This window comes from Oryzias latipes, chromosome 6 (genome assembly GCF_002234675.1).
Source record: "Oryzias latipes chromosome 6, ASM223467v1".
Lineage (NCBI taxonomy): Eukaryota > Metazoa > Chordata > Actinopteri > Beloniformes > Adrianichthyidae > Oryzias > Oryzias latipes.
This window is the reverse complement of record NC_019864.2, coordinates 23,556,914-23,575,906: the sequence shown is the minus strand read 5'-3', so window position 1 is coordinate 23,575,906 and position 18,993 is coordinate 23,556,914. Positions and strand designations below refer to the sequence as shown.

The window sequence follows — 18,993 nt, the reverse complement described above, 5'->3', positions numbered from 1 at the left end:
AATCCAGATTAAAAAAACAAGTTATACGTTGACAAAAATCTATTGGAGAAGCTGTTTAAGTACTAGTTAATTATGACATATTTGCTAGTTTTGTGGCCTCTCTAGAAATAGTTCTCTTCAGAACCCATTAAATGACAGAAGATACATAAAAAAAATTAACATTCCTTCAAACTTTAAAAACGAGTGAAATCATGCCCGTAACTGCAACATTGGGTTTTCCAAAGGGTGTCGCGGCTCCCTGTGTTTTAATTTCTGTGTGAAACTTATCCAAATGGCTTTTTGTGGTAAAAGTTGCCGACCCCTGGTTTAAGCAAAAGGAAAAACACAGACATGCAAAAGAACATTGATAACTACTTCATTTCAAGTTGCTGATATATACTTTTTAACACAAATGAAGCTAGTGTTGACATAAATGTTACCTGTATCTGTAGAAGGTGGTTATTTATGCCATACAAACACCACAGTGGAAAGACATCAGGTTGTGTAGCGTTACACTCTAGGGTTGAAAATGGGAAGAATGGCCATCAATGCAGCAAAAAAACAACAACTTTTTAGTACGCTTGGAGAAACGGATGTAATGTTGGGGAGTAAAATCATTAAGGTTTGGCTCCCCAGCATACCTGCTGTTTTCAAAACAATGTCACACACCTTTTTTTTCTTCCAAATTATCCTGTGCAGTGGCTGATCAAACAGGCAGAAGCAGAGAGCCTCTTGTTCTGAACAGACATGTTTTGTACAATTAAAGTTCTGGGATATAGTCTTTTGGCAAACTGGATGCATATCTGCACAAACCCCTTTAGCTTTAAACTAAAAATTATTCATTTTCTTCGCTCTCGTTTCTGCCGTCATGGTACGCACCTGTGGAAGTACGGTTACACTATGCTCCGATAAACGGAAAAGGTTGGTGTTTTATCCTCATTAATCTATGACCTTTTTTTCCCCATAAATTTACGAGATTTTAAGTCGTAAATTTACAAGATTTTTTCTCGTAAATGTACGACTTAAAAGACGTAATGAAAAACATTTTTTTTCTTTGTAAACTGGCCCTAAAACTCCGTCGTACAGGTGCCACCAGATGTCACCTGAAAAAAAAATCTAGTTTTTTGGTTACTGAGAAAAACATGGAGAGGAGAGAAGAAAAAAGGTGAAGAGGGAAGATGGTGGAGGGAACTGAGTGCAAAAGAAAACCCAGCACACAAAGAGAGAAAACATCAAAATGGACAACAAAAGTTGCTTGAGGCTTAATCTTAACAATGTAGAAGGGAAAGAGTGAACCCTGGACCCCCCAACACAAAGACCACAGTGGACAGCTGGAGGCAGTGTAGGCAGCCAGAGTCCCTTGGACCCACTATGGAGAAAGAGCCCAGAAAACCCAATGCAAACCACCCAGACACAGGACTGGAATGACAGCACCAGAGAGAAAGAGGGTGTATAAGAGCACAGAGAGCCTATGCTTCAGTCTGAAGAGTTTACTTATTTAAAAGAAGGGACAATGCAAAAAAGAACATTGATCTCACGAAACATAAACAGACGTATTTTGCCAGGTTAGAGCAAATTTAGCTAATTTCCAGCTGTAGTTCCTAAAAAAGTAAGAACAGGAACGTAGAAACAAGATTCAACACATGGGCTCCAGTTCAAGATCTTAAGGGAGTTGATCTGTAGAGGTGCTGCAAGCACAAAGAGCGCACATGAACAGAACTAACTGGCTCCTTGTGCCGTGCGCAGGGTTTGTAGGGGTTGGAAAATAAAAAAATCTGTACCACACGCCTGCATCTCTCAGACTCACCCCTTAATTACGTTTATGTGTGTTTTAAGTGTTCGCTACAACCTGTCGCCGGCAGTATGAACATAGAAAAATGGGGATGAACATTTTTGCCTTACAGGTTCACCAGGTTGTCAATGATCTTAAAGGTTCCTGCTGGCAACCTGCATGCGCCTCCAGATTTGCCAATTTTTCACCCGCAGACAGCCATTGTGGCTGACTTCAGACGTTTGATAGATAGTTGTTAAGAGTGAGAATGATTGGGTTGATTGTTTTTATGTAATAATAATAATATTGGATTACATTTATCTGCACTTTTCCAGACACTCAAAGTCCTTACAATGTGTCCATTATTCACTCACTCACGTACTGTATACTTGGTGATGGTAGAGGTGTAGAAGTGTCTTGCCCAAGGACACAGTGACAGTTAACTGGGGGGAGTGGGGATTGAACCGCTGACCCTTCGATCATTGGACGACCTGTTCAACCTCCTGAGCCACTGCTGCCCTACATGTACATCAACCTACTGGTAGTAGAAGCACAAGTGGATTGTTGAGTTTGACATAAAGTCTGAAGAATTGTTTCTGCTTTCCCAAGCTTTTTTTGTCAAGATGTTTTCTATGTAATCTTCAAAAAAGGAATTTTGTAACAGGGACCTCTGTCATTGTTGTCCTTCAAATGAGACTGCGCAGACGCTCAAGCTGCAAGGCCAGGTCCATCTGTGCTCCTGGATCTGTGTTTAGTCTGAAAGGTCGTTTTGTCCTTAGGTTCACACAAACGTGCCCTGTGCGGATAAAGAAAGAATATAAGTATTTTATGTCAGAACAGACTAAATAATCAGATATTTTTATTCCACTTGCAGTTTTACCATAAACCACATTTTTGAACACAATGTCATTTTCTTAACTCATTGCATAAATTTACTAATATCTTACATATAGGAAGCCCAAAAAAACAAAAACTCATTTTGTGATCAGATGAAGTTGTTAAAAATGTAGCAGGGAAAAGAAAAAAAAACCTGTTTGTTTTAAGTCTCTCAAAGTTGGGAATATTTAGTTTTCTTTTGTGGTGCTCTTTTCTTCATTTAGATCTTTTTTAGTGTTGTGTGTCCTTTATTTATTTATCCAGTCCTTGCATTTATCTGCATTTCATTATGATTTTTTATTTTCATTTTTATAAATTTATTAAATCCTAAAAAAATCCCGCTGGTTTTTCAACATCTGCCTTGTTTTTCTGTTTTCTTTTTATTGATGTTTGCTTGTCTTTCAGACAAACCAAGTTAAAATGTAAATTGGCCTTTTCTGATAATTGTCTGCACACCTGTAGTTGACAGGTGTGGAGAATTTATAAACTTAATCTTCTCATTTAGTTGAGAGACATGGGGCCAAGCTGCTGCTTTCCTTTAATGCAGCTCTTCCAACTCACAGAATAGTGCGGGGGGAAAAAAAGACAACGGGCAGTTAAGGCCAAAGTAAAGGTCAAAAGTTTAAACATAAACGTGATTGGATTGACTTGCAACTTATGAGCAATTTTGAATTCTCTGTAAAATGGAAAAAAAATAGATTTGCTTTTTTTTTTTTTTTTTTTTCTCCTTTTAAAGCCCAGGAGGACAATCATTTAAATAACTGGCATTAGCTGGGGGAGGAATACAGATCTTCTGCCTGCACACATAGATGTAGAGTTTACAAAGGAAAGACAGAAAACAGCTTTTAGCATAAACTAGCAAAAGTTAATGAACGTGTTTTCGGCAGGAGAAGCCATCAAAGTTTAAATGTCAGTTCATTTTGAAATAGCATTTTTGTATTCAAGTCTTTACACCATGAATGAAGTCTGAGTCTTTTTTTTTTAGCATCTTAACTTTTTTCTGCTTGTAATCAAGTCAATTTTTCTTCATCTCAGGAGTGTAGAAGTGATGAATAATCAGTAGATTCTGCACAAATTGGTTGAGCTAAATCGAATGTACCAGGATTTTGAATTGGATGCAAATGATTTTTATAATTATTTTACCAAATGACTGAAAAGCTTTATTTTTCAGTCATCTCTCTCGAGCTTTTTTTGTAATTTTCGTGAATGGAAAAGATTTGTAACTGTTTTCTCCTCTGCTTCTAGATTGTCGATAAAGACGACACCCAGTTCATGACCAGCTGTCCTCCTGCTGTGACGGAGACCACACCTCGCAGGCGCACAAAGATACAGGTCTTCTGGACAGCGCCCCCCTCTGGTTCTGGCTGTGTTATACTCAAGTAAGTTTCACTCTTTCATAAATGGAAAGTTTTTATTGCTGCAGAAAAGAAGACTTTCGATCAGGATACACATTTATATTTTAGAGGAGTAAAAGCGGAAAAAAGAGACCAATTTTTTTTTCTTGAAGGTGTGACTCAAAACTTTAAAGGTACTTTTATAAATCTAATACTTTTTTCAACATTTCAAATGAAGAAATGTAGAAATCTGCAACTTTATCTGAGGTTAGTTATGCAATTTTGCCCCTCTGAACCTGAGTTCTGATGTTTACTAATCAATAGCAGTTTTTTTATAAGGTTTACAGAATCCTGCCTATTGGAGCATCCATTGATTATAGATTCAGGAACTTGGCAGTGATCACCAGCTCTCCCACCAAATGTATTTCATAAAGCCCCTTTGAGGCATCATATTTCCACGGATAGAAACTTACTTTTAACATTTTGTAAAAAAAAAAAAAAAAATCTCTAGAATAGGCCTGCACAATATACCACAAATTTATCGTTATGGCGACATTAAGCTGTGCAATATGCATACCGCAAAAGACGGCGAAAATCGCAATAAATGTTTACCTTAAATGTGCTAAAACAATCTCATGGCAGCTTGAAATATTGAACAGATGAATTAAATCCCTTTATGCATTTAACCAATCGGAAGGATCCGTTTACGTTGTTGATCAATCAGATGAGCCCTTTTATGTTTGATGTTTGCCTCCTATGTCGACGAGGGTCATTTGGAATATAATTTTTAAACTGTTGCAGTGAAATGGAAATGATGTTTTTGGTTGTTTTGCTATTTGTTTATATACCGCGAATTATATCGTTATCGCAATATTAATCACCAATATCGCATATCGCGAGTTTTCCTCATATCGTGCAGCCCTACTCTAGAAGACCGTGCATCTGAGAAAGTTCTTCCATCTGTGTTTCCTAACTTTCTCTGCTGATTTCTTTTGGCTGACCTTCATCTTGTCCCCTTCTTAAACAAATCTTCCAAAAAGCCCAGCATGCATTTGTCCCGGTGTTGATGGGGATGCAGCATCTCACCCTTACCTCCATGAATTCCCGCAGCTGTTGTCTTAAATTTATGTGTGTCTGGTGTATGACAGATGGCCTCCCCCTGTTTTGCTAGTTCAATAAATCCATGACTGTTGTGGAACATCTGCTGTGCAAATTCACCTTATAACGCTGTTGGCTCCGTCTGCCAGCAGAGGCATGGACATTCAACATTGGCATGCATGTATATATCTGCCAGTATTAGTGCTCCTCCCGTCATTTCTGGATCTTTTGCTTTTGGAGAAGCCCACAGAATGACAATAAGAGGCAAATTCCTGTTGAGAAGACGACTGGAAGCATGCTTGGGTTGTTGTTGGCAAATAAATGGCAAACTCAAAGAAACTTTGTTGCCACATTCTCCCACAATAGGATGCTCTCCTTTACACATCTGTCACTTTTCAGTCTGTTCTTCTCAGGCTTTGCAGAACCATCCCTGACTTGTTTGAATCAACATTTAACAACTTGGAAATAAAAAATGGGAATGCTTTAGCTCTTGAGAAGAATGTCGATCTATTGTAAAATATACAGCAGGGCTGATCTATATTCTCTTTGTTAATTAAAACTTCCTACTAAATGAATAACGGGAGGAAAGTCCACTGAACTGAACTCTAAAAAAACATTTTCTTCCAAAGATAAGATAAGATCAGCCTGTTTGTTTATTTTTCAGAAAGGACCGGAGACGGGAAGGATCAGGAAATGTATTATGTTCAGAATTACAGCTGAACTCTAAAATGAGAGATAAGTTGCTGTTAATTCAGACTGGAGAAAAGAAGTCTGTTGTTGCCACTGAAAGATCTGCAGCGCCATTGGTCCGGGACCAGGAACCGCTCTCTGACCCATCTTTCCAGGTGGTCTCGGTTGGTTTCCAATCGGACTGAGCTTCGGTTCGCTCTGAGATTCCTCATCGGAGTGGGACTTTAAATTTCTTGGAAGAAGATTAATGTTATTTTTTTTTTGTCCCCTCAAAGTTTTCCCCAGTTTTAGCTTCTTTTCATGATTTTAAATTTTCATCTTTTGTAAGTGTGAAGTGCTCATAAATACAGACTCCTCAGATTTTCACAAGGTTTGTCAGTCAATTGAGTTTTAATTTGTAGCTCTATAAACTCAAACCAAATATGTCTTTTTACATTCAAAACATTTTTCTACCTAAAGCTTGGATGGACAGAAATGGTAAAATAGTAACGCTTACTTGCAGAATAAGCTTATAAGTCTCTTTCTTGAGGATCACTTCTCATCAGATTCCTCTGATTTCCCTCATCTCTCCGTCTGGGTCTCTAATTCATCACATTCTCTCTTCACACTGGGCCCAGCAGGGTCAGATTAGTGATACTTCCTCTATAAGAAGTCATCCGTTGACAAGAAACTTTTTGAAATACTTTTTACAAATTGAGTTACCATGGTGAATTTTAGGAGTAATATGACCCTCCATGAGCCCGGACAACCCAAAAACCCACAACACCTCTACAGATATACCTCATGTGGAGGTGCATGTGACTAAAGCCTTAGTTTATTCAGACACCAGTTTGCTGGAGAAGAAAAATCTACCGAACAGAATAAAACACATAAACTGACTCACTGGGAACACATGTGTTGTGTTAGAGTGAACAATAGCTGTTTTGGACTTTTTCAGTAATCAGATTCTTTTTTTTTTTTTAATGGAACAGACCGACAGCGTCTTGTAGGTTTGGAGAAAAGCTGCTTGAGAGTGACCAGAGCTTGTTCAGTCACAGTCATTATATTTTATACTTTTGTTTTTCAATTTCATGCCCAAGCAGTCAACCCATGTTGCAGAGTACATTGCAGCATTCAGCCTGTCTAAGATTTATAGGAGCAATATAACGGATAACTCCTACCTAATGTTGCCACTCTCTCTTCTGCCTCCACTGTCAGTGTCTGTCAGCTCACTCATTCAGGTTCAATTCCCACTGATGCTTTAGGTGGAAACTCTTAAGACTTCCATCCAATCAAAAGGTGCATTTCTACATTAGTGTATCAAAATTGGTCTCAATGATTTTTTTCTTTTTTTTTTTTTAGCTGAAACGTTACAATGTTATTGCACTAAAGAAAATTATATGAGAGTTTGGAGTGGGTTCCTCTCTGTAAAAGTGATAGACCACAGAGTGTTTTCCAATTACGTAACAATCACACTCCAAGAAAAACTGCATTGGAGTAGAAAAAGGTTTAGTCAATAATTCAACTTGAGGTAAATCAATAAAATAGAGGCTTTTTGGGATAATAATTGTACTCACTTCAAACTAAATGAGTTTAAACTTGCTTGGCTGTATTTGAAAAAAAAAATGTTTCCTTTAGAAAACCTTTGTAAAAATGTCCATCAATGTCTATCAATGACTCACTCAAAAGAAAATCATGTTTACGGTGTTTTACAACATTTTTCTCTTGATGGAGGACAAATATACAGAAAATTTAGCTTAAAATTGCGTTTCTTAGTATTTCATTATTCAAATAGTGATGAATCGGGAGCATACGATAAAATTGCCTTGGAAATTTCTTGTAACAGTGACTTACAAGTCACTGTGGCAAGCCACAAGCTCCCTGCTCCGCTCCATTTTGATGCATCCGCATGTTGTCTAAACTGGCTTCTAGCTCACCGGATGGGCTGCCCATCTGTACCTGGGGCTGGGATCGGCCCTTCCCTGGCTCTGGGACGGGACGGGACAACCCTCTCGGGGCCCCCGGTCGCTCTGGGCGTCACCCGCTTCGGCTGCGGGGTCTGGGGTGGGGTGGGGTGGGGGGCTTGTCGGCCCTGTCCTGTGGGGGGGCGTTCTGGGGGGGAGGGGGGGCCCATTATTAGTACGGGTCGGGGGGCTAGCGGGTCGGGGTCTCCGCTGAGGCAATCAGTGGTTGCCTCGGCCGGTTGGCCTCCTCGGTCCCGTCGAGGCCTGACCAGAGCTCTTCTAGGGCCGGCGTCTGGGGGTGGGGGCCTGGGCTTGCTCCGGGGGGGGGGCGACACTTTCTGGCTCCTCTCTCTCTGTGTGGGGTGGGTGGTGCCGGGCCTGGGGTGTCGGCGCCTCCGGGGGTGGGCCCCTGGGCTGGGTGGCACTGGCCCCTTTGCTGGGGGTGGGCTGGGGGACGGCTGTTTGACCACCGGGGGACAGTCTACCAGCTGTCCCCAACTTACCCCCTTCCTTATATAACCTCATATTAGGGTGAGGGGGTGGGGGGTCTAGCCTGCGATGCGCCTTGGGGGGGGGCTACTTGGGAGTGGCCCCCCTCCTATGGTTGCCGTATGGAGTGGGCCCCCCCTCTTTCGGTTTTATTTGCACCTTAGACATGTAGGGTCCTTGGTAGGGGGGGTGCTTGGACATCACTGCAAGCAAGCAGCAGATGTCCTCCTGGCACCCTACCCGCCAATTTTAACCGCACCTTAGACATTTAGGGCCCCTTGGTGTGGAGGGTAAGGGGACATCACTGTGAGTAATCAGGAGATGTCCCCTTAGTGCCCTACTCGCCAATTTTAACTGCACCCCCCTTAGTACACACACCCCTCCCCCTTCAATATATACATTCAAACATAAACACACACACATGCACACAAACACCCTCTCAAACACCCATACACGCACACACATTTTACAAGGAAGGTGGGACCTGGGTCCATCTGTCCCCTACCCCTTCCCTGGTGGGGGGTGCGGGCCCCTTGGCGATGGCGGCCGTGTCCCTTGGGTGCCGGCTCCCTGGGCCCGGCGGTGCTCTCTCCGCACGGTGGGGGGGTTCATATTACACCTGAGCCGGGGGTGTTCGTGTCCCTGGGGGGTGGGTCCTGGTCCTTGCCCCTGGGCGCTGGGCCCCGCCAAACTTCCAACATGGCCGAGCCTGGTCGGGCCATATTTATAACATCCCTTGTGGGCCGCCCTTTTTTCCCCGGGGTTCCCCCCTCCTGGGCGGGGGCGGCGGGCCCCTGCCTTGCTCCTACCTGGACCAACCGTGGGCCGGGTGGGTGGCGGCCTGGAGTGCGGAGCGGGTCTCCCTTGGGGGGTCCTGGCTCGTACCTGGGGTCGGGGCGGGGGGATGCCCGGAACTCCTGGGTGGTGGTGGGGTGCTCGTCTGGGGCTGTGGGCGTCCCTCTCCGGTGGGGCCCTGCGTTGGGCTCTTCCGGCGCGGCGGGGGGGCTGCTTTCCTGGCTGGGCTGGGGCGGCGCTCTCTTTCCCTCTGCGCCTCCCTGCTCTCTGGCTCTGGGGGCCTCGCGGCGGTCCGGCTGGCCCTGGCCTGGGTGGCGGTCTTGGTCGCCCGGGGGGCGGTTGTTCCCTGCCTGTTCCCGTGTGGCGTTGGGGGAATTCCGGCTGCCGCTGCTGCTGCGGCGGGGGTATGGGTGTGGGGGTGGCTGGGCGCTCCTCCTCCTTCTTTTCACATTCCACCATCCATTTTAGAAGAACATAAACACTCACCTGAGCACAGGTGTTAGCTCACCTTTGCACTAATAGTTTGCATGATTGAATGAATGAAAGATTTCACACTAGTTGGTTTAAAGGCATAGGTATGCGTTCGTGAACACTATCTGTTTTGTGTGCATGTTGACATGTGGACATTTTTGCGGCTAGCAGGTGTGTTGATAATTTTTGAGTGTGTGTGAACAGGCCCCGCCCTTTTTGTACTACATTTGAACCGTACCGTAACGATAAACAACCAGTAAACCTGTCTGCTCTATGCTGCTTCATGGTCTTACCCCCCTTCCCCTCCTATTATCACCCTCCTACCCCCCCCTCTCTCTAACGTCCCTCTCTCTTCTTCCCCTCTTTCCTTTTCCGTCCGGTCCAACACCAATGATTTTCAAACATGATTGAAATTAATAAATTTTGGCCTCAATTACAAAAGGGGTTTATTCAGACATACCTTTGGTTTGTCTGAAGATGAATAACCCCTCTTGTTAAAATAAAATATGTCCAACACAAGAGGCCCTCAGCTCTCATCTGTTTGCCTAGCTGTTGGACAGGACAAGTTAAAAAAAAAAAAAATAAATAAATAAATAAATAAATAAACTGGCTTCTAGCTCAAAACTGTACGGCTGGATAGCTCCAATATTGCTTGCCATTTTTGTTACACATGTAATGTAAAGTTTGGGTTGTGAGGGGCTGTACGCTCACAGGAGAGTGTGTAAACAGGAGGATGTCGGGAAGCAGGGGCGGGCCTAGTCTGCGCCAAAAATCAAGCCCAAAACTCAGAAGCAAATTTCTGATGAATTCCTGCCGCTCTGCAAAAACTATGTCCTTGAAAAAAACATAATTTTTTTTTGAGTTTGCGTAAAAACAGCACAATCATAATTAAAATAGCACTGGGTAAACTTTTACAAAAGATCATTGGAGTGGGACTTTTAACATATTTTCATCTAAAGTTAAAGGTTGATCAGATCCTTAAGTGGAAAATCAGCCATACACTATTACTCTAATTTAATTTTTTTTCTAATGTTTTGTTGCTTCAGATATGACAGGGCCAAAGATATATGACAAAATCCTTAAAACCAGACTCAATATATGTTTATTTTTGGTCTAAAACTTTGTTTTAATTTGGGTCTCAAGAGAAAATTGCATTATGTCTCCTGTTTTTTGACAGGACTGAGACATTTGTTCTTAGTTGGCATGAAATACGGAAATGGAAAATGAAGACTTAAACTCGACACAAATCTACTAAAATCAAGTCCCAGAATTACTGAGAGTTTTTGGAAAATCTAAATGATTTTTCAAATTATATCATCTTTGTGTTTTCTCATGATTGTCTTTCGTTTTGGAATTTTGACTCATTTTCTAATAAAACTCATCTTAGCGGGCCTATTGTAATTATATGAAGAATATTGGATATTTTTTGACAAAAAAAAACAAAGAATAAAAAAACCACTTAGATTATGAATATATTTTAGCCTTTTCACAGGACTAGTGTTGTTTTCTAAAATATTTGTGCTATCAAACATATAATCAGTTCTCAGTCTGGTAGTTACATTTTGAGACCCCGTATCTTGGGGAAAAAACACCCAGATGTTTGTCAACTAAATTGTGGTAATTGCTATGTTTCCTTCCTGTGTTTTCGGTTCATTGTGAGCACATTTAAAGTGATAAAGATGTCATTATTGCCTGCTTTGCAGCGCTGTCAAAAAAGTGCTTAATCTCTGAAAAATGTCGGAGCATGCCCACCGAGATATCACAGGGATGTGGGAGTGGAAGAAATCCTTTGTGGTGGATTATTGTAATGTTTTAGGGTTGTTTCTTTATCTGGATGGGTGGGGTTTGGTATGGCCACAGGGTCATAGAGTTCCTCCAATAATTATATCTTCTAATAATCTCAGTAAGCTCCATATTCAATAAGGCTCCACAAGAAAATATGCCTTCCACTTTTTTTTTTCTGGAGATGAATGTAAAAGCTTTGTCAGAACAACCTTTTTCAGTCAGGCGGTTTCATTTTCAGCCAATATTAGCTCATAAGTTAGAATCTGGCTGTGTCTAAAGGCTGTGTAAAGATCTACATTCTGTCTTCTGAATGTAATTCCTGCTCTTCGTATCCGAGGGCATGATTGCTGTTATTGCAGCAGGATGATTGTGTCATGAGGTTTGAAGAATAGAACTTTTTTTTCTCTTTTGAAACGATGTGTACTCTGTGTCCATTATGAAACCTCAGGGAAACCATTAAACCTCTCCTCTGACGGTGGATTACGTGGATCAGATCCGGGAAAAGAAATGCCACAGAAATTATCCACTTAATGCACCTTTTGCACCCACCTGACTCACAATTTTCTCCCTTTTTTTCTTACCCGGAATTTCTCCTTTTTCTACCTTCTTCTCCTCACCACCTGCTCCCTCTGTGTCTCCAGGGCGAGCATTGTTCAGAAAAGAGTCATCTTTTTCCAGGATAAAGGCTCCCTCACAGTTCGACTCTGTGAGAAAGGTAACGACGACTCCTTGTCTTCTCCACTCCCCCCTGTCTCCTTATTATTCCCCTGATGAGTTTTTTCTAACCCCCTGGTGAAGATTACCCTCCATTCTTGTTTGGAAAAAAATGGATAGCAATAAAACCTGGTAAAAAGAAAAAACTGTGAGCAAAATAAAGACAATTTGAATGAGAGCACTGCCAAAGCTTTTATGATGCCAGTTTTTTAAAACTCCCAAAAGATGCAAACTCTGCTCTCCTGCAAACGTTTATTTTATTATCTTAACCTCCTCTACCTTTATAAAATTCCCTCCTCTCAGTGAGATCAAATTTTCCTGGTTATTATGCAGACCAGTCAACCCTTTCTGTGTCAATTTCCTGACATAAGTTGGGCGCCATCAGTGTTCAGTACTTCCTGCATCGTGCACGTCCTAACCTCCAAGTCAAGAGAGCATTTTGGCTGAATAACTTAAAGATGCATTAATATTCAAATTATCACCTCGACCTATCTTTCCAAACTCCGGACTACAGCAAAATTTGAATATTTATGACTCGGTTTTAGGGGTAATATAAATTATACTTTTTTTTTTAGGGGAAGTGATGTTACAGTATTACATACCAGCTGGCTTTGAAAGGAAGTCAATCAATCATCTGTTAATTTATGCTGCTGAATTTTAAACAGAAGCCTCCACTTCCTGTCGGGAATCAGGATTTTGCATGACAGTGAGTTTGTTTCCTCCTGCAGAACCCGTGCAGCTTGACACCACATCAGCCCCCCCCATTGAGTGCTGTGCCTGTGGAACTGCCAAATACCGACTCACCTTCTATGGCAACTGGTCGGAAAAAGTCCATCCCAAAGACTATCCAAGTGAGTTTCCATGTTTGTTTACATGGATTTTTAAGATCGGAGTGTGCAGACAGATACCCAGTGAATCATGGGACATTTCCTTCATTCTACTGTAGGTTTATTGTAAAGACACCCACACCACCGACAGCGGGCTTTATCAAAAAGAAATATTTAATTTACTCTTATTAAACTTCAAAAAGAACAATTGGTCATCTGCACTAATTAAAACTGAAAGATATTACAATTTGTGGTTGCTGTGCATGTAAAAATTATGGAAATTGTATTTTGCGCCTTTATAAATGCTGGTTCAGATCAACATGGACCAATCACTGCTTAACTTTGTCTGGTTTCAATGTGGCGAAGTCCGTATCACAGGAAAATAGAAATTGACTTAATTTGGTTTGAACCACTGTAAGTGATTTAATTGTCATGAGTTGCTGGAGCAAGATTGTTCCAGAAGCTTGCCATCACTGCAAAACTGGTCCTGGTGCTGATCCACTCAAATGTAAAGTGGTCTTAAACAAAATCTAGACCAGGAACAGTTTGGCATGGATGGAACTTTATCATCAATAATGACAATTCAAATAGCAAGCGGGAGCCATCAACTAAAATACTCAAACCTTCAACAACGGCCACAAGTCATCACTGCAGGGGACAAATTTCTCTAATTGCCTTTTGTGTTGTCGTAGTATGTGGTTTATGTTGATTGTTTCTCATGTTATTAACGTGAACAACTTGTTTATGTTGCTCTTTAAAAAGCCTTTTTTTCTCATTACTTTTCAATTCATCATTACTTTTTTTTGCATCATGGTGCTTTATTTCACACTTTCAAAAAACTAAACTTGTGTCGTCTTACGACTTGCCGCCGTGTGACTTCTTTGAGTAACTTCTTTGTTTTAAGTCTCACTCCAAGCTTTTATGAAAAGTTGGCAGCCCTGTAGTATAGGGATTTTATTTTTGTTGCATATTTGTGAACTTGATGTAAATTTTTGTTTCTGAGTATTCTTGTTTTTTTTGGTAAGCTTCAGTAAGCATGATGCTTTAGCCCAGTCAGTCCCTTTTAGTTAATGTTGATTGTTGTTTAAAAGTAGTAAAAATGTCAAAAAAATGAACTTATTTAGCTTTAAAAACTGCACACGGTAATAATAATAATAATAAACTTTATTTGTATAGCACCTTTCCAGATAAAAATCACAAAGTGCTTCACAGTACAACACGATAAAACAACAGTAAAACACAGTAAAAACACATGTTAAAAAGAAATTAAGAAAAAGCTATTTTAAAAAGATATGTTTTTAGCTGCTTTTTAAAAGAAAACACTGAGTCCACAGATCTGAGGCTGAGAGGAAGAGAGTTCCAGAGGGATGGGGCCACTGTGGCAAAGGCTCTGTCTCCTTTAGTCTTTAAACGGGTTCTCTTAACAGCCAGCAGACCCTGGTCACATGACCTCAGTGACCTGCTGGGAGTGTATGGCTGCACCAGGTCTTTTATGTAGACTGGTGCTTGGTCATTAAGAGCTCTGTATGTTAAGACCAGGATTTTAAAATGCACTCTGTAGTGAATGGGGAGCCAGTGCAGCTGCATTAACAACGGGGTGATGTGTGAGAACTTGGATGACTTGGTTAAAAGCCTAGCAGCAGCGTTCTGGACAATCTGGAGCCGTTCTAGAGATTTTTTACTTAAACATGTGAAGATGGAGTTGCAATAGTCGAGACGGGAGGATATAAAACTGTGAATGAGCATCTCCATCTCAGAACGGGACACAACTGGACTCAATTTTGCAATGTTTTTTAGATGATAAAAACAAGAGCGAACGAGTGACCCGACATGGGAGTCCAGGGATAAAACCGGGTCTAAAGTTACACCTAGGTTCCTGACAGAGGGCTTGATAAAAGAAGCAAGTGAGCCGAGCTCATGGATTATCTTGGGGAGACAACTGTCAGGAGCACAAACTAGGACCTCAGTTTTGGCTTCATTGAGTTGGAGAAAGTTGTGATTCATCCAGCTCTTAACTGAGTCCAGACACTTTTGTAAAGTCTGTATTTTAAAAACATCCTGGGGTTTAAAAGACACATAAAGCTGAATATCGTCAGCATAAAAGTGATAAGAAATGTCATTAAAAGAACTTAAAATATGCTGTAAAGGCAGCAGATATAAAATAAACAATAAAGGTCCCAAAACTGAGCCTTGGGGCACACCAGAAGTGAGAGGAGCAGAAGAAGACTTAAACTTGGAGAAGACAACAGAGAAAGATCTGCCAGTCAAATATGATGAAAACCAGTTTAAGGCTGATCCGGAGACCCCAACCCAGTTTTTCAGCCTGTCCAAGAGGATGTTATGGTCCACAGTGTCAAAGGCTGCGGTCAGGTCTAATAACAGTAACACAGAGCATTTTCCTGCATCACCCTGCATCAGGATGTCATTAGTGACTCTGAGAAGGGCTGTTTCAGTGGAGTGAGCTCTGCGAAAACCTGACTGAAAATGATCAAATATCCCATGACTGTCGAGAGCAGCTGTAAGTTGTTTGGCAACAACCTTTTCTAAAATTTTAGACATGAAAGGAAGGTTAGAAATGGGTCTAAAACTGCTCAAGAGGGAGGGGTCAAGCCCAGGTTTTTTAAGGAGAGGAAGTACAACAGCTTCCTTAAAGTGCTCAGGGACTTGACCAGACAGCAGAGACGAGTTCATTATTGAGAGGACACAGGGACCAATGGACTGGAAGACATCTTTGAGCAGAGAAGTTGGCAACGTGTCGAGGGAGCAAGAGGATGACTTCATTGTGCCAACTAATCTGACTAGCTCAGGGAGGGAAACAGGCGAGAAAGTGTCTAAAATCACAGGACGAGGCGGACCAGGAAAAGAACCAGGGCCAGGACCAGCTGTGTGACACAGAGAGCTTCTCACAGATCTGACCTTTTCAATAAAAAATGATAAAAACTTTTCACAATCATCATTTGAATGGATGGGAACGGCAGGTGGACTGGGCATAACAATATCACTAATAGTGTTGAACAGCACTTTAGGATTACCTCTGCTTTTGGAAATGAGATTAGTGAAATATGCAGCCCTCGCATCTCTAACAGCATTGTTAAAAGAAACTAAAAGATCCTTAAGATGAAGGAGATGAACATTTAGGTGAGTTCTTTTCCATAAACGTTCAACTTTTCTGCATAATTGTTTCAGACGGCGAATACTATTGTTAATCCAAGGGGAAACCTTAGTGACAGGAGCCAGTCTAGTTTTAACAGGACAGACTTCATCCAAGATGGAAAAACAATAACGGTTAAAGTTACATAATAAAGTATTAACATCGGTACACGGAGAAAGAACCAGGTTAAAAGCATTAGAAAAGACCTCAGCTGTGGAGGAGTTAAGGATGCGAGAGCTGACTTCTCTGCGTACAGGCGAAAGTGATACAGAAAAAGATAAGTTAAAAAAAATGCAATGATGGTCAGAAATAAAAATGTCCTCAGAAAAAATAAAATCAATATGCACACCCAAGCTAAAAACAAGATCGAGTGTGCCACCTTTAACATGTGTGGGCCCAAACACATGCTGAATAAAGTTAAAGGAGTCCATTAGGCTGATAAAACCACTGGCAAATAGATCAGAGTCATCATTAATATGCATGTTAAAATCACCAACTATGATCAGGTTAGACAGCTTCATAGTGGAAGAAAGAAAGTCGCTGAACTCCTGTAAAAACACACCATTTGATCCAGGTGGACGGTAGACAACGGCACAGTGAAGAGGGTACTTATTCCCGACTTTGATCACCTGGAGCTCGAATGAAGAAAATTGAACAGCGCTCACCGAGCGGCATAGGAGGCGATTCCGAAAGACCGCGGCGACTCCCCCTCCACGACCCGATGGCCGAGGCCGTCCGATGAAGGAGTAACCGGCCGGGCAGAGTTCAATGAGGGACGAATGGTCGGAATTCCGCTGCCAAGTTTCAGTCAGAAACATAAGATCCACGTTCCTGGAGTCGATAAGATCGTTTAGCAGAAACGATTTGTTAGCCACGGATCGGGCGTTGAGGAGCGCCATGCTCAGAGGGGAGGGAGCCCTGCGCAAGTTGTCAGCGACCCGCGTCAGGGGCCGCAGGAGCTGAGGGTTAGAACCCAGGCAGTCCGAGAATCCGGAAACCACAGGGAGAGGCGACCATGTCGAAGAAGAGCTTGGTCTTCTACTATAGATTTAAATATACTGTCTTTCTGCTTTAAACCAATCCCTCTTGCATTTTTGTCCCCTGATGTCATTTGGCAGGACGTGCCAACCACTGGTCGGCTCTTATTGGTGCATCCCACTCCAGGAATTATGTGCTGTGGGAGTACGGAGGCTATGCCAGCGAGGGAGTCCGTCAGGTGGCTGAATTTGGCTCCCCCATTAAGATGGAAGGAGAGATTCGACAGAAGGTAGGATTTACACTCAATTTAAAAAAATGAATGTTTGCATTGTGGGTTTCTTTCAGAGTAAATCAAAGTTTGTAAAGGGACAATCTAGGGCCAGCTTACTAGCACAATTGTGCAAAAAGTTTTTTCCAGGGAATTTTTAGTAATGCAAACGTTTTACTGTAAACCTCATAAATGAGCTTGAGTTCTACACAAACACAATTTTTTTATATGCTGTGTTTTTTAATGTTGTTGAATATACAAGTGTCAAATTTGAAAATTGTCAAAAGTGGACATGAAATCATTAAAAACTGTACATTTTAATCTAGCAGGCATGTTTGGTGAAAGTAAACTTTTATCTGATTCTGAACAGTATTTAAATGTTGTGAGTAATAATAAAATGATTACAAGGCCTAAAATAGGTCATTTTGGACTTTTAGCAATCTTAAGTTAAATACATTAATAAATAGCTGGTGTTACATGTGCTAAATGTCTTTGATCGCATCAAAGATCGAATTAGAATTGAACTGTGTAAAAAAAAAAAAAAAAAGAATCCTCCGATTATAACAGACTAAAATTCCTTTCAGGGATATATAAAGTTGATCTTGAATCTTGAATTAACATACGCCACACTTTTGATCAGAATAACTCATTTTGACATGCGCAGAACTGTCTAGTATACCATTTTCATTATTGATTTTTATGAAGTGCCTGTTCGCTCATAATTTTTCTAAATATGTGTGGCTAGTGATTTATTTCTGGTGGAACGGACCCGGAAGAAGGGTTAGGATTAAGTTAGTACGTGCCAACAACAACATTTAACTTTGGTTGTACTTAACCCTCCTATTATCCTTGGGGTCCATTTGACCCCAATTCAATGTTTGTCATTAAGAAATAATAGTTAACCTTTTTCTTTTTACTTCAAATTTCATGACTTTTCCTTATTTTATGGGGACAACTGATTAAGCATAAAATTATCCTGATGAAATTGTTTTTCAATGTGCTAAACACAAATTGCATATATATGGGTGTTCCTTTGGGGTCAATTTGACCCCAGGCTGTTTTAGCTGTGTAAAACTTGTCTGTCTGTGTGTGTGACTTAACATGCCCACACCTTCAGGTGCAGAGTTGAAACTTTTGAGTTGATGCATAACAGAGGGGTGGGGAAAACAACTATTCCCACGAGAACTTTGATATTTCTCGTGGTGAGGTGTGAAATCCTTCCTTGAGGAAGCCAATGTAGGCTTGTGAGTTGATCACATCCTAGTCTTTCCAACTACACATGCCTCCCTTCTAAAATGATCATCTTAAGTAAAATATTTTCAATTGATGGTTAAATATTATAATGTTGAACTGTAACACTTGAAGGTCAATTTACTTTGCTGAATGTCACTTTGCTGCTGCCGCAGACAACAGAATTCCCCCATCGTGGGATAAAAAAAAGTTTTGTATCATCTCATCTCTCAAATGAAGAGCTCAAATTGTGACTTTGTCTTCAACATGACTGACTGTGTGTCTGATGGCACACACCCTTAGCAAGAAATATGTCTACAAGGAGCATGCACAAACTTTATGCACATCCTGTGTACAGTAATGCAGACTAAAAGCTCGACTCTGGGCATAAAGAATGTTCCATGTTCTGACTATCTGACTTATGATTTTCTGTTTCACACAAAAACATTAAAAAAAGAAGAAAAAGGAAAAAAAAACTCTGCCCCTGCCGGTCCCAAGCCCGGATAACAAAAGAGGAGGGGTTAGTGAGACTTTATGGTGATTAACCACAAACATGTCACAGAAAAGGAGATAAAAATTAATAAATAAATATGT

General features: G+C 41.2%; 1 protein-coding gene across 1 annotated transcript in view; it reads left to right on the top strand.

Moving 5' to 3' along the window:
• Window positions 1-18,993, top strand: part of LOC101161803 (spondin-1) — a 112,471-nt gene that overhangs the window by 15,519 nt on the left and 77,959 nt on the right. Inside the window, exons 3-6 of the mRNA XM_023955942.1 lie at window positions 3,872-4,005; window positions 11,873-11,946; window positions 12,674-12,796; window positions 17,042-17,190. Coding sequence (XP_023811710.1) covers window positions 3,872-4,005; window positions 11,873-11,946; window positions 12,674-12,796; window positions 17,042-17,190 — 480 coding nt within the window. The remainder of the gene's footprint in view (window positions 1-3,871; window positions 4,006-11,872; window positions 11,947-12,673; window positions 12,797-17,041; window positions 17,191-18,993) is intronic.